Genomic DNA, 15,656 nt, shown 5'->3' with positions numbered 1-15,656 from the left:
TCTCTCAAATCATATTAACTTCCCTTCTTTTTAAGCAACTTTAAGATAAAATAAGATGTATCTTTTTTGATCCCCCTTGGGAAAAAATCAAATTGACACAGCAGTACAGTACGAAAACGTAGGAGCGTAAGGGTAAAAGTCATCAAATAAATACAATAAAATGCTATATACAATAAACAATCTCTGTGTAAATAAATCTGCTAAATATAAATGTACAATATGCAGAATTTCCTGAGGTTATATATATGTGTGCAATGTTCCTGGGATTTTCTTTGGCTCTACCACTTTATAGTTGACCATATCTTTAATGAGCAGATGAGTCACATTTTATTAGCTACTCTCTAACCAAAGTACACCTGCCAAATGTCAGATTCAGCATGTGTGTTAGAAACGTCACTGTTTGGAAAAAGCTGCTTTTGCTGACTTTTTCAAATGTTATTTTGGTCACTTTGACCATAATACATTCCTTTGAGACCCATTGCGCTGTAGCAACACACCCAAACCCCATATCAACACAGGAAAACGTCATTTCAGATTCTTTGTGGGGGTTTTTTGTATTGTCCCTTTAATCCTCTTGAGCAACCAGCCAGTGTGCAGCGCGCGCTTCCCGCCGTCAGAGGGCGCATGCTCATCACCCACTTCCCAAACATTCCCTGTTCCTCACATTCTTGGGAGTATGGAGCCACTTCTTTAACAAAGTGAACGGCACGCGACCTCAAGTTTTTACCTTTTGCACGGGATAATCTGCACGTGCGAGCTCGTTCGGTTGTGCGCGTGAAGCCTGGACGCTTTCTCCTCACGTTCGTTCAGCTCGGGCCGGGGTCGGTGGAGTCGGGACCGCTTAACATCTCTGTCCGTGAGGGGAAACGAGCGAGAGTGAGTGAGAGAGAGAGAGAGAGAGAGAGAGAGAGAGTGAGACAGGACATGAACGGAAGGGAGACAGAAAACACAGAAAAGGACAGCTTTACGCACGCGGAGCGTCTGTTTGGGCGCGAAACAAAGTAACGCTAACCGGATAATAAACACTAATTCCCTTTTCCCCCTCCTTGGACATGTTTCCGCTGCCGGAGAGCGCTGTTTAGATTGTGTTGTGGGAAGAGGAGGATGGTCTCTGTGCTGTAGAAAGCTTGTGTTATCTCTTTCAATTTTTTTTCGGCTCTGGAAATCACTGGAAGTTCATCTGCTTGACGTTTTTATGAGGAGACGTTCAATGCAAATGCGGTAGGTGACTCCTGGCTTCGGTTCAACTACTAAACAACACTTGAAACACAGCTCTCTCTCTCTCTTTTTTTTCCTCCCACATTGTGTAGCGGGCTGGCTGTGTTGTGTGTACTCTGAGCGCCGCTGAAATGTGAGACACTGGGGAAGTCGATACATGACAAACCGCTGCATCCAGCTGTTTCATTCGCCGCTATCGTAACCTTTCGCTGACACCGTTTGGATTGGATATGCCGAGCAAACTTTTTAAGAATGAAGAGAAGAAAATTCCCGTAGCACGCCTCTGTTTTCTGGTTCCATCGCCGCTGTCTGCTCAAGTGGATCTGTGGGAAGGGTGTTATTATTTGAGTCTTTTTCAAAAGCTTCATCATTTCCATGTTGAGAAGACAGGAGAGCTGACATGCGTCTGGAACGGGGATACAGTGTGGTGACCCATTGCGATTAATACAAAGTTGTGAAATTTGCCTAATAACCGAGCTGAGAGTGAATGATAAAGACATCCGGCGCTGGTAGGGAAGCGACCGTATAGTGCCTGCTGCTTGTGCGCCGTGAACAGCCGCTCTCAGCCCGCTGTGAAGCAGTTCCGTGGACTCCAGTTTGTTCGTCGGGTGGGAAACGCGCTCCGGAGCCGATATGGAGGAGTGGAGACAATGCGGGCGGTGGTTGATAGACTGCAAGGTCCTGCCCCCGAACCACCGAGTCGTGTGGCCCTCGGCGGCCGTCTTCGACTTGGCACAGGCCCTGCGAGATGGGGTGCTCTTGTGCCAGATGTTGCACAACCTCTCGCCGGGATCAGTGGACCTGAAGGAGATCAATTTCAGACCCCAGATGTCACAGGTGAGTCGGACCTAGGTGCAAACTTCCAAAACCAGCAGATGATGGGGTTTTTGATTCACACCTCCGGGCTGTATAGCTTGTGATGGTGCTCATGCTTGTTTATATTCATTGCTCTGCTTCTCATTGGCACCTTGGGATTGCCAGGTGCAGCCACCAGACACTGAGGGGGGTCCATGAATTCATCTGACTTTTTTTGTATGGCTGGAATGTCATTATACAGCATTTTCCCCTCTAGCAGTTTCACCAGTTGGTCCAGAGATTTTACCCAGAAAACTTCCTGTCACAACAAGCCCACTTCTTATCCACAGCCCACTGCAGAGCCACTATCACTACATCTGCTATAATACAGCAGTTTTACACAGGAAGGTGCTTTAAGACATGCAGGTTCCATTCAGTCTAGCATAGGTGAGGGAGGGAATCATGTCCGTGCAACCCACCTGGAGCAAGGTGCTACCCCTGCACGCAGGTAGTGGTTCTCTATTAGCAGACCTGAAGGTATTTGCTGGCCTCTGCATGAAACTATGTCAGATTTTCCTTTTATTGCAATATTGTTGCCTCAAATCACATTTGTTTGACTTGTTCCAGCTGGGCAAATATCTGCTGAAGAAAGAGAAAGTGAAACATGCATGATTCCTCAGTTTAAATTGTTTGCAACAGCTTCCCTTTACTTTTTATGACCTTTTTGGAGTACCAGACGGGTGTGGCAGTTCAATACAGAGTTAAACAAATAACATCATAACATTTAAAAGGGTTCTGTAAGGTTTGTGGATAGTTATGGAAGCTTTACTTCACACTCTCCCAGTCTTATTGGTTAAGTTACCACCACATGTCTGGTGGTAGCAGTTTAAAACAAAACCGAGGGTTATTTTCTCCTAAACTTTACCCACGTCATGTAGCAGCGTAGAGCTAAAAATACAGACTGAAGTTTCCTCTTAAGTCCTTTTGTGAAGATACTTAAAGAGGAATAACTGTTTTCAGTGTATAATTAAACATAAGTCGACATCATGGTGGTAAGGTTAGAGGTTTGGACCGTAGATGTCACACACCTCCATTTCTGTAAAGCTCCTTCTCCTCTGCAGTTGATTCGTGATTTCAAAGCCAATGTAAGGAAGCGTTGGGTGCCACAGGAAGTTTACACGACCACAGCAGTGAAGGAAAAGTGCTCTGTGGCAGACGTTTCTATTGACTTTTATTCGCCCCAAAGTCTGTACTGAAATAACCACAGAACCTCCATTCTTGTATAGTGGGAAATCTGGGAATTGGCACTGTGGATGGAGCGCTGTTGCCCGTTTTGCGAGAACGTGTCTCAGTTGGTCTTATTGTCATGGCCGTGGAGGCCGAAACAGCTATCATAGCAGCGCAATTGCCCGCTTCCAGCACATTTGTCTGATATTCTTGGCACACCTTTTGTGACCCGTTTCTGTCATAATAATGTGTGAATGTGTGTGTGTGTATTGCATCTGCCTGTCTGCCTTTCAGTCTACGTCTGACATTGGTTGGCTGCTGCTTTTTGAGTAAAGATTCCTTGCTTTCCTTGCAACAATACTACATTTTTCTTGTTCCAGCTTCTCAAACATGATTTTTCTCCCATTGTGTAGTAGAAAATTCAATAAGGGCTGCAACAAAGGATGATTTTCACTTAATTGTCTATAAAAAAAAAGTCAGATAACAGGGAAATAGATGTCTTGTTTTGTCTGTCTAAAAGTCTAAACCCAAAGATATTTAGTTTTTCAATATATATGACAAAACCTTTCAGAAGCTAAAACCAGCTAATTTTTGCTGGTTTTGCTTAGTTTTCTGTCAAACAATGAATTGACTAATCTTTTCAGCTCTAGATTTAATAATTGTGGGTTTTGGACAGTTTGGACATCCAAAACAAGCAAGTTGAAGACATTGTATTAGTGCTCTGAGGACCCCCTTTTGTGACTTTCTGACATTTCGCAGGCTTAATAGGAAACCCAGCTGATGGATTAATCATTGAGAATCAGTCACAGGCATAGTCTCCGGTCGTTCTCTCGATCCCTAGTAACCATCAGTAGCCTCCATTTATCAGCTCTCAGAAGCTACTGCTGACTTCCATGTTTACAAGGCAAGAGTGAGGTCTGGATGGCATCCGTTTTTGATCCACCCACTAATCCCCCTACTCCCAGTCCCAATATATGAATCTGTGGCGAGGGCGGGAGGGTGGGTGTCCTCGGTGACAAATTGGGTTAAACAAAATCCTGGCAGCAGAACAGTAGTATGTGATTTATGATAAGGGGGAAAAAGGTCAGAGCGCATGTGCTTTAACACTCACACAAGTCGGAGTGAGTGGCTTAGCCAAATGAAGAGGAGGCGAAGCGGAGCGATTACATTATTTGCTCTGGACAAAAAAAAAAATCTCAGCGGCTCCACTTTCATGGTGATGAAACATTTCCGAAATGGAGTTTTGTCTCTTGAATATTCCCCCGCTGTTAAAACATGAAGTCGTAGCATCCTGGAATATGTTTGACTCAAGGAGCGGGTGTTATTATAGCTTCTAATGCTGGGTGACCTGCATTATTAGCGGATGTGCTTCTCTGTTTTCTTGGGACCTGCTAACTCTGTTCAGTTGCTGCTGTTAAATAGACCTTTATCACAACAACAATACTCTAAAGGTTGGCATTGATCCCAGTTTGTGCTCTAGTGTATTACCATTGTGTTTTAGTACATTCAGTAAAGCTGAAAGGGAAACCAACACTGAGGCTATCATGTCTTCTTACTGCAAGTCACCTCTGATTCAGGCATCCATAAAACAGCATGTGAACAATTTGCTGAATCTTGAATTGTTACACCACATGTTGAGCGCACCCACCAAATTATACCTTCATTCTCGTCATAGTTTTCCTACTATAAATGTCATGATTTGACGTTTTAAAGGCTTTAAATTGACATTTTAGTAAATATTTTAAGCAAGGGTTTTTTGATTAGTCATACCTGTACTTGAAGATCCTTTCTGTGTGGATTTGCTTCTCCTCATTTAGCACTCAAACCATAGATGGATTATTTGACTAGCAGATTAAAGGAGAAGTAAATGACTTCAGCCTTGAAAAAAGGACAAAATGTTTAAATGTTTGCATTTGTCTGGGCTTTAAGAAGGGTAAATGTACCTGTAGATGTGAGTATACCTTAGGATATGCATTGATAGTTCAGAACTCATCAAAATCCAACACTTGCTGTTAAGACAAAAAATTAAAAAAAATTAAAAATGTCAACAAAAAAATAACATTATTGGCACCTGCTTGAATGGAGCTGACAAGTGACTCAGTGCAATCTGTGATGGACTTTCAGGTGTATAAACATGAGGAAGAGCTACTAAATAACCTTTTCAGCAGAGTTAACTAACATTTATTCAGCGTGCATTGAAGTGACTGAAAAGGGAAATATCCATTCATGCATCAGTCCAGTTCACAACTAGGAAGTTTATTGTGATATTCATGAATTAAATTATAAGCGCTGAACTGTAATAAGACAGTAAATCATGTCTGGCATCTGACATAACTGAAGGGTCGTGGAGAACAAATATTGTGGGCAGGAGAGGAGGTGAAGTCATTCTTGCATAGGAGCTGTCAAGATGACCTTCTTTGTAGACGGTCTAATAAATCCCTCATTGTATTTAAAATATATATTTTGAAAGGATAGCGAGGTATTTTGCCTTTACCTCAAGGTAGTAAACAGATACTTAACGAGCACCGGTGTTTGGAAATGCTTCACCGCTCAAAGTACACAAATTCTGAATCCAGCGCCTCAGGCTGTGTCTGAAAGACAAGACTGAGCTGTGCTCTCTGAAGCCTTTTGTGTGTTCTTCCGTGTTTTCTCATACTTTTTTTCCCTGTTGGTGAGGTAGTTGTGAATGCCTTTGGGATGACTCAGGCGGATATGTATGTGTGCACTGCTGTGCTTTTGTTTCTCTGTGTGCTTGTGTGTGTGTGTGTGTGTGTGTGTGTGTGTGTGTGTGTGTGTGTGTGTGTGTGTGTGTGTGTGTGTGTGTGTGTGTGTGTGTGTGTGTGTGTGTGTGTGTGTGTGTGTGTGTGTGTGTGTGTGTGTGTGTGTGTGTGAACCTGCTAGTTACGTGTATGTTTGTGTGTGTGTGAGAGAGATGTTACAGTACCTGTGCTCAGACTGAATCACTGTTGGCTCAGCCAGGAGGAGTCTCTCCAGGAGCTTCTCGGTGCTCCACGGGGCTCCACATCTCACACAGAGCCTTCCGCTTCCTCTTACAGTAATTGAGGTTCTTCCCTCTTTGTCTGGCTCCCACCAGAAATATTGGCTGATGCCAGCAAGTAACAGGAGCTGATTTTTATTGGATTTTTTCAAAATGTTACTATTTATTCTTGGGCAATGGCTACATAGACATGAATAATCATGAAAGCTCTGTTTTCAGATCACAACATCAAGAAAATCTTTATTGAGTATTAAAATACAACATGCTATTATAATGCATTGTTTAAAAGGCCAATGGAAGCTGGAACAAAAGCTTTCCTAAACCTATTGGTCCTGAATGTAACCAGACTGTATCTGCTGCCAGACGGGAACAACTTACCCTCCCTGGACAGCAGGTGATTAGGATCAGCCAGGACTGACTGGACCTTGTTCAATGTCCTAACCTGATACAAAAGAGTCAGAATCATTAAAGATACTACATCCACATATTAATGCCAAAACAAAAGAAAATAATTAAAGCTGCAGGAACCGCTTGGACACAATGGCACCAAAAACACTGTGACAAGATGACTAATACACAACCTGTCAACGCTTTGTTTTTGTGACTCACATATTAGCAAATAATTGCTACAGCACACACAATGCAACATTTGCATTAATTAGGAGTTGCATCTCTTGCCACTGGGCAAATTGAAGTTGGATATTCATTTAGCTTGTAGCGCTAACATTTACTTTGACACTTGGTGCTGGGCAGGTAGCGCAGAGTGGCTTTATCAGAGCTACTTGATGCAACTTAATTAGTTTCTTTACTGCTTTGCCAATATAGATTTCTGGTCTGTCATGCCAATAAAGTTAATTTGAATTTGACTGAACCATACAGTTAAAGTAAAAAATGGAAATATTAAGCCCGAAGAGGCTGAAAGCTCTGCAGAGCTCCAAAGTTTGCTGCTATTTCTGTTATTTTTCTTTTTTTCCACTAAATGCAAACCTTTTCTCATTATTCACCTGATATAATGTTAACATCAAAAGTTAAATTAATGAAAGTTTAAATATCTTTATCCTCTTTTAATTTTCACTCAAATACAAGGTGTTCTCATTCAGTATCAGTATATATGGGCTTCATGGCTGACCATAAATTCTACTAGGCTAACAGTAATTCCCAGACTGCTGCCATTGGGATGCCTGATGAAATCACAGTTCCGTATGGTCTCGGTCACAGTCACATAATCACAGTATACGCTTACTGTGTAGGTCATGCTTTTAACACTGAAAGCCCCGTCTTTAAAGAGCTCTGCGGGGCTGGAAATAAGATCAGAGAGAGTGTATGAGCCGGAAAACAACACAGTAAATGCCAGCCCACCTATTATTCTGAAATCTCTGTTTGTGACCAGTGTTGGGTAGAGGGGAGAAAGGGGGAGCGGCTACTGTAGACAGCCACCCACCCCTGTCTCCCTCAGGGGTAATTTAATCTCAGCGTTTGGTCTACGGTTGACCCCGCGACCCCAGCACCCGCCGGCCCGGATATAGGTAATACCGCTAATGGAGCTCGTTAGGGTCCAGGTCCTGGGTTGCACAGCTGGGACGGCGCCACTGGGAGCTAATGGGATTGACAATGAGGGAATGGGCCTAGGCCAGACTTTTCTAACCTTTCTGTGTGAGGTAATCCTCCTCCTGAGGTCATAAAAATCTCCTTACCTGTAACTTTTTTCTATACATGTGCCTTGTGGGCCTTGTCTGACATACCTGACTTATGTGTCATATATTGAGGTGATGGAAATTGCTTTTGTGTTGAATTACAGCCACTATGACTTTCACTTTCACAGTGGACAATGGAAAGGCTGTTGGCTGTATTTAAATATTTATATCTCCCAAACTGAAGGCAAGTTATAAAATCCTGTGTTAATTTAGTCTAAAAAATTCAGCTTTTATTGACAATTCAGGACATATTATCATAATTTTCACGATGTTTTCGAAGATTTACACAATCTTACTGTTGTAGATGTCCAGTAGATTATTTAGAACACCTTGCTCTTGGTTAAGAACTAATCTGCTGTACAGAGATTACTTTGTGTTTTCAGTTCACCTCCAAATATGTTTTTTAGATAACAGAACTAACTGACTGTTGGCAACTTGTGTGGTCATCTGACCTTGTGGTTCTAGAAATGTTTCCCTGTCCACAGATAATCAAAAATGTACCTGTTGAGCAAAATTATATTAACCATAAGCAATGATTAATAGCAGTGGATGAAACAGAGGGATTGGCAGCACATTGATCCCTACCGTAGGTGAATTATTATTTTTTTCTTCCTCATACCTATCTTCACACAGAGGCAAGATTGCATAGGCGAGCACAGAGCAGTGTTCTCGTAACAAGCATGAGTTCAATGTCCTGTTCAAGGTCACTTCATTAAGGCGGATGCCTTGCTGTAGGAGGGAGGTTGAACTTTGTCAAGTTGAAGGACAGTCTTGGTATCCACTTGGCCTAAAAATAAATATTCCCTTGGAACCAGAAGTGACAGCTTACAAAAACAACAGGCAAGGGTTTGGACGCCTCTGTCCAGCTTCTCCTGTTTAATTTATGACAGTGTCTTTTAAGCCAAATAAGAGTTTATCCTCTTCGAATTGTTGCCATGCGTCAGCTTTAATAACAGAACATTTGAATATCCTCCTTCCATGTTAGAAGGAATGCCCGGATCCGGTCTGTAGAACGTTATTATAACAGCCGAGAGGTGTTGAAACCGCTGCTTAAGCGTTTGGTTACATCATGTGGATAGATGGTGTAGGCAGTCTATTTTCACTCTACTATTACTTCTCTAAAAATATGATTTACAATTATCATACAATGTAAACGCTTAAATAATGATGTGACTTCCTCTTTTTTTTAAAACTCATCCCCTAAACCCCTTGTGTATACCATAATAATAGTCTAGTGTTGGTATCTAGGTGTAAACATTAGTCAGTCTTAACATGATGTAATATGTTGACCTGAAACTATTACTGTCTTGTATTTGTGTGTAATCAGACAGCAGTTGTTGGAAAAAAATGTTTTTTCTAAGACCAACAACAGCTCCTGAAGCCCTTCGCAGAGATTCCTGTTCGACTCATACATCAAATGAATAAGAAAAGAAGATGAGATATGCGCTTGCACAGAGGTACTTTCCAAAAACGAGTTAATGGACTGGACCACAGATGAAAGTTCAGTCTGTAATTTAACATTCCATCCTACTTACTTCCTGGTTCCTGAAGTAAAACACAAACACAAAGAACCAGCAAGCAATATAAAAATTAAACCATTATTTCCCACTGACTCCAAGGAAGTGGTTCAGTATTATTCTAAATACAGCAGCACTTAAGATTTCAGCTATTCTCCACGTTCATTCATGCGTTGAAATCTCACAATCTGCCATCGGCTATCGTAAAATAAATAAATATGAGGCTGTAAAAGCTTACAGCTCATGGTGTTATAGGACATGCTTAAGTAGGAAAACAGATAAGTACTTGTTTAACCCAGCAGTTGAATCACATGGTAGTGGCGAGTGGTCGATATTAATTAAGTGCAAATGAGCGGCGTCTACGGCACATGCACCGTTACACAGCGATACCGCAGGCCTTTCTGCTTGTGCAGTGGGATAAAGAAACAGGAAGTGAATTTGGAATTCAAAAACATTTTTTTAATGTCTGACCTGCTTTATACAGTAAACGCATGTCACATCTGGATATGCTGCGAGTAACACAAGCCACAGCCACCACAAGATGAGCCACCGATGCATATTTTAAGCACAATGCAAACACTTAAAGATCCCCTCCGAGATTACATTTAAATATTTAAAGTAAAACATGTAAATGTAGGTTTAAGTGTGGGTTAATAATCAGTTAATACAATACATTATTTAATAATCATTGAATAGTAATGAGTAATACCTATGTAGAATATACTGTGATTCTTCCAGTTTAGTTGCTCTATTGATTCCTATTTAAAAGCTCTTTCATAGATTGACAGCTTAACCCTTTCCAGTCAAACCATATGAGTCTAAATTGCCTGCTTGCAAATGCAAACAACGGGCTCTTGGCTGCCATCATTTGAACGCCGGCCGTGTGTACCATTATGTGACAATTCAAGCAGAAAGGCTACTTGGAGGCTTGTGCATTTTCACTCCGACGTTACCGCTTACTGATGAGTTTTGCATTATTTAGCCTTTTAAAAGTCAGACCAGCTTCAGTAGCAGCAATCATAATAGTTTATAACACAATCTACAGCAGCCCAGGCAAATTGTTTCTGCTCCACGGTGCGCATTCTTAAACTGTTACATTGCAGCGTGCATTATGCTCCAGCATCTCATCTGCTTCTTCATGTATTTTACAGTGGCTACATCATGACTCAGCCAGTCTTTACCCCCCTAAAAAAAAAATAAAGCCATGTGTTTCGTCATGTGCGGGCGCTCCTCCACCTAAAGCCTGCAGAACATTTCATCTGCCTCTTCCATTCCTCCTCTTCTCCTGCATTCCTCGGGAAACGCTGCTCCTCTGTAATGCGAGCGCAGTGTTTAGGCGGGGAACTCCAAGTTGACCTAATCTTTCAGGCTGAGATGAGAGAATTGAAGTGATGTCATAGAAAGGCAGCCTTACAGTGCCCATGCAAAGTCAAGTGGAAAAAAAGGACTAGTCACCCCAAATTATTGTATATGTGAAAAAATCACCTAAAGGAGCCTGGTGTTATTTTATTAGTACCCTCTCACAATTATATCACCCAGTTAACCTCTGAGGACACATTACACTTTGAGGAAACTGATCCGCCGTGACAACATGCCGCCAGTTTTGCCATTCCGCCAGAGACGGACAAAGAAATCACGGAGCCTTATGGACACCGTCTGATTTCTAAAGAGGCTCCATCTGCATAGCGGTTGTTGGGGGGTGATTAGCATGGGCGTGCGGTGGAATGGAGCCTTGGAATCTTTCTCTGTAGCCAGCCATGCTCTGCTGGGCGCCATCGCTCCACAGAGAGAAGAGGAGGGCCACACTCTTGTCTCTCTAGCGGCCAGCCAGATGGTTGAATTTCTCCCCAGCAGGTCTTCTCGAAACCACACAAAAGAAGATCTTTTTTTTCTCCTCCTTCTCTTTTTTAATTGAATTTGAGTCTTGATTTGTTAAGTGGCCGGTTTTGCTTTCCAGGCCGCGACTTGCATCCGTCTTCATCCACGACTGTCAGCGATGACACTCGGGCCTATTACATGTGGAGCTTTTTGTCAGAACGGTACTGTTGCCGGTAGTCTAATTTGGGTTGTTGTGGTAGTAGACTTATTGTGGCTGTTTCCTGCGGTCGGGAACAGATTAGGATCTGGATTGTGCTCCGGGGAGAGGCACAGCAGTTCCCATCCACCCCTCCTCCACACCCCCTGCAGACACCTCCAACCTCAGCTGTACACAAAGACACACACTCTAATACATTAGCAGCCTCTTTCTGGGGGAAAGATAAACAGCTTCATATTTTCTCTATCTCTTTGCTAAGGAAAACAGATAATATGCACCCCTGTGTCACGCTCTGGCTCTGGCTGGTGGCAGCTAAGTACAGGAGGAGTGTTTATACGTCGCACCAGGCATGGATTTTTCAGGCCTTGGCCACAAAAAAAATCGCCACAAGAAGCGCCAATATCCCATTACCGATGTGTATTGATCATATCACATAATTGGCTGTGGAATAGGAAGGGCACAAAGGTAGAGTTACAACTTTAGACTCGATCCTGTTTAAAAAAGGCCAGCGCTTATTGATCTTCTCCACGGCTCAGTCTCTTGTTAATCATGCAAACAAAGCGGAGCAGTGTGTCGCAGGTTATAGAGGGCGGAAGAGATCATTTCCTCATGCCCCACCTTTTAGATCAGGCTAGGCTGCTTTGCAATTTGTAATTTAAATCCTCCTCAATTATAGTTTGGTGTATTGTTACCGTATCTGTTACAGCTGTTACTCTCATGACATGATTTGCCGTATATACAGTACAGGGTTGTACTTTGTTAATCTGTGAGTCAATCAGTTTTTTGTTTTAATGAAATGTAATTATTTAAAATAAAATTTTAGTATTTCTTCTTTAGTCTGATCAGCAAGTAAAACAGCTCCAAGTATGTATTACATAATATAGAAAGAAAGAAAAGGAAGCTAATCTCAGTGTTTCTGAATCTGCAAGCAGCAGGTGTTTGCAGTTTTCTTCTGGCAGTTAACTAATCAAAATCAGAATCAATCAATTTTCTATTAATAGACCAATCAATTTCTCCTTTCAAGGCCAATAAACTGTATGAACTCAGGTCTGTGACTTCAGTTTTGTTGTTGGATTGAAACTGGTCTCCCACACATGAAATTAATCAGATGGCTGATCATAGGATTAGAGGAATAGTCCCATCATAATGTGCTATATGACTCATTAAAAAATACTCCGCCACCAGCTACCGGCCAGGTGTCTTGCTCAAGGACACTCTGGCAGGGCAAAAGCTCATCAGCAGGGACGACCCAAGCTCTACAGCTAGACCGTCAGTCCTTAACAGACATTCATTTGTATTCTACTGCTTTCAAACCAGCCTTCAGAGCCCCTTTTTAAAATTCAACATTGCAAGTTTTTTCCATTATTGTTTCGGTGAAATAAGCCGCCATCTTGCATACTAATGACATTGTAATTGTCACCATTAACAAAAGCCACTAAAAACCTACTTCTCAGGCTTTAATCTGCTTTGGAAGTTATCTCGCTGAATTGTCAGAGCAATTTAAGGAATCCTTTCTGGCGGACGGGAAAGAAAAGCTTTAGGGAGGGAAGGTGTAAAAGAAATCAGAACAATACATAGCACTGTGGGTGTATATGTATAATAAGACTATGTAGGATGTTGCAGTACTAAACTGTATATGTGTAGCTGTGTTTATATTTAGTCTACTGTCTTACAGCACTATGTGAGGGCCCATCGTTTTTCATCATGCAGTCTGTGCGTCACTCTTACATTGTGCAACTGTCTTTTACTACAACCTTGCTTTTTTTTTCATTTTGTACTTTGGAAAAAAAATCACTTATGGAATTGAAATACTTGACAGTTTTTTTTGCTATTGTGGAACTGTAGTGTGTCCTCTATTGTTATTTCATGACTTATGTAATGAGTTGATCAAAACCTTTCTATCCATCTCACTCAGTGTCCTTGTTCAAACTTTTAGTGTTGGCCTATGTCCATCACTTCAGACATATGATTTAGTAGTGTTTTTTCTTGTTTGTGAACGAATCGACTATCTCCATGGTTTCCTGTAACACACACACACACACTCACTCACTCTCTCTCTCACACACACACACACACACACACACACACACACACACACACACACACACACACACACACACACACACACACACACACACACACACACACACACACACAAGTAGTCCTCTCTTGTCTTTGATTGATGATATTTCTAAAAAAACAATTTCTCATAAGTGCCAGCCACAGGAAGGCAGGTGAGTTTCCTCAATCCCATTTACCATTGGAAAAAGGTGACGAAAGAAAAAAAAAAGGTTGAGTCTGCCACCAGTTTGGCGTTAGCATAATGAAAGCAACAGACTGTGAAGAGAGAGAGAGAGAGAGAAGACAAACAATTTAGAAATTAGCGGTGGAAGCTTGCAGGGGGAAAAAAACAAAGAAGAGAAAGAAACACACAGAAGGTGGAGACTCTGATTGAGAGGAAGCTTTTAGCTGCTTTCTCCTGTGAAATTGAGCATGTCACTCACACCAACGTACACCACTCGTCTGGTTTCCTCCACAACTGCTCACCCTCCATTAGCAGACACAGATTTGCCTTAACTACACAAGAACGTGAACAACAAGCAGGATTTACAGGCGCCGCGGTGGTCTCTGTCAAACCTGTCCACAAACCTATACAAACAGGAGGAGAAAGTAGACGTCTGTTTGCATGTTCTTTACTCTAATTCTTAAATCTTCTATTATTTACCACCATTTATCCCAGCTGGAGATAATGGGCCTGATTTTTTTTCAGTTTGATTGGATTAAATGAACTTTAATCAGGTTTCTAGCTGCAGTAAATAAATAATAGACTTATTAATAGCTGATTTCCTCCTTTGGAAATCGCTTACCCAGTAGCTAAATTATCTTAAATCAGATTACTATGTATAGTGAATACTTAATAGACCTTTTAATACATCGATTCCCTTCATCCCTTTGGAAATAATCCACAAATCCCCCTCAAATGTACTTTGATCAGGTTTTACATCATAGTCAATTATTAATACATTAGTTACTTCTCCGGGAATCATTCACAAATTACTCCGAAATGAACTTTGATCAGGTATTTAGTAACAGCCTATTAAATTATGTCATTCTTACCTTTTGGAAATCAAAGCACAGACTTCAAAGAAACATGCATTCACAATGACAGGGTCTGATTCAATATTGTGCCTGTTTATCCAAGTTTTCCCTTTCCTTTTTGTGAGGATATTGACGGCTTCCCACTTCCTGCTTAGCATGAGCACTCGTGGGTTAGTGTGTGAGAGAGAGAGTTGTGTAATCCCCCTCCCCTCTCTTCCCCTGCACTTAGCCAGACAACAAGAAACATCTGGACGGAGAACAGAGAGTTCAGAACGCACCCATCCCCACCTTGGATGAGTCCAACAATGCTTGGCTCAAGACCGTGCACTTGGGAGTCTGGACGCCCCGCTGTTACCCCACCAAACCCCCTGTGCAAGTGTTACATTCTTATCATGACTGCTGATTTCTGAGAAGAATGTGTGGGTGTATTCTGTTGTCGAGCGCTCGCCGTGTTGTGCAAAGTGTGTAATTTTCTTTCTCTGAGTGGGGTAAAAGGTGTTATTTTGCTCTCTGCGTTTCCATCATGGTGGCCTGGAACTGTTTTATCAAGAGGGTTTTTTTTTTAAAAGTATCTTCAGGTTGTCTACGGGTCAGTGTGAGTGTGTTTTCTCACTAATTTTCGCATCTCGAGTGGTGCTTCACTTGTAGTCGCCCCCCCCCCCCCCACAAAAAAGGAACTTGTCCAGACCTCATCTTCTGCTGTGCTCATATTTTAAGACTCCAAGCTTTACATTTCGGAAAGACAACTCTCCCGTGCTTATGTCACACAGGGTTTTTCTACATCATTGATCCCACGTGAGTCTGGAGAGCAGGTGCCGCAGCCCGAATTAGAACTGTGGAATAAAGCGGGCATAAAACTTCTGCTTTTTTTTTTTTTTTTTTTTTACATGACTTTTAGATTTGCCTTTTCATTCAACTGTGTCTGTGTCAGTTTCCATTACTTCCTGCTCATGTTTGTGCAGAGCGGTTGGCACAGGCCGGCCCATCTGTAGCGTCGAGACACAGCGGTTTTGACGCGGGCTATACCATTCCCCTCCCAAAGTCATGCAAATGATTTAGCATTTCTGCTCTGT

General features: G+C 42.0%; 2 protein-coding genes across 7 annotated transcripts in view; one reads left to right on the top strand and one right to left on the bottom strand.

Annotated features, from left to right (window-relative positions):
- Nucleotides 1-15,656, bottom strand: part of LOC133994936 (leucine-rich repeat transmembrane neuronal protein 4-like) — a 933,350-nt gene that overhangs the window by 562,405 nt on the left and 355,289 nt on the right. The window lies entirely within an intron of this gene.
- The window catches only part of vav2 (vav 2 guanine nucleotide exchange factor), a 187,890-nt gene continuing 173,116 nt past the window's right edge, over nucleotides 883-15,656 (top strand). For 4 of the 6 annotated variants that reach the window (XM_062435261.1, XM_062435259.1, XM_062435260.1 and 1 more), the window contains exon 1: nucleotides 925-2,055. In XM_062435261.1, coding sequence (XP_062291245.1) covers nucleotides 1,852-2,055 — 204 coding nt within the window. In that variant the 5' untranslated portion in view covers nucleotides 925-1,851. Of the gene's footprint in view, nucleotides 2,056-15,656 lie in introns of all 6 variants that reach the window. The other 2 variants (XM_062435262.1, XM_062435263.1) reach the window with 2 other exon arrangements.

The sequence above is a fragment of the Scomber scombrus genome, chromosome 15 (genome assembly GCF_963691925.1).
Source record: "Scomber scombrus chromosome 15, fScoSco1.1, whole genome shotgun sequence".
In the NCBI taxonomy this organism is placed as follows: Eukaryota; Metazoa; Chordata; class Actinopteri; order Scombriformes; family Scombridae; genus Scomber; species Scomber scombrus.
Note: the sequence above shows the minus strand (reverse complement) of the source record. Positions and strands in the feature narration are given on the sequence as shown.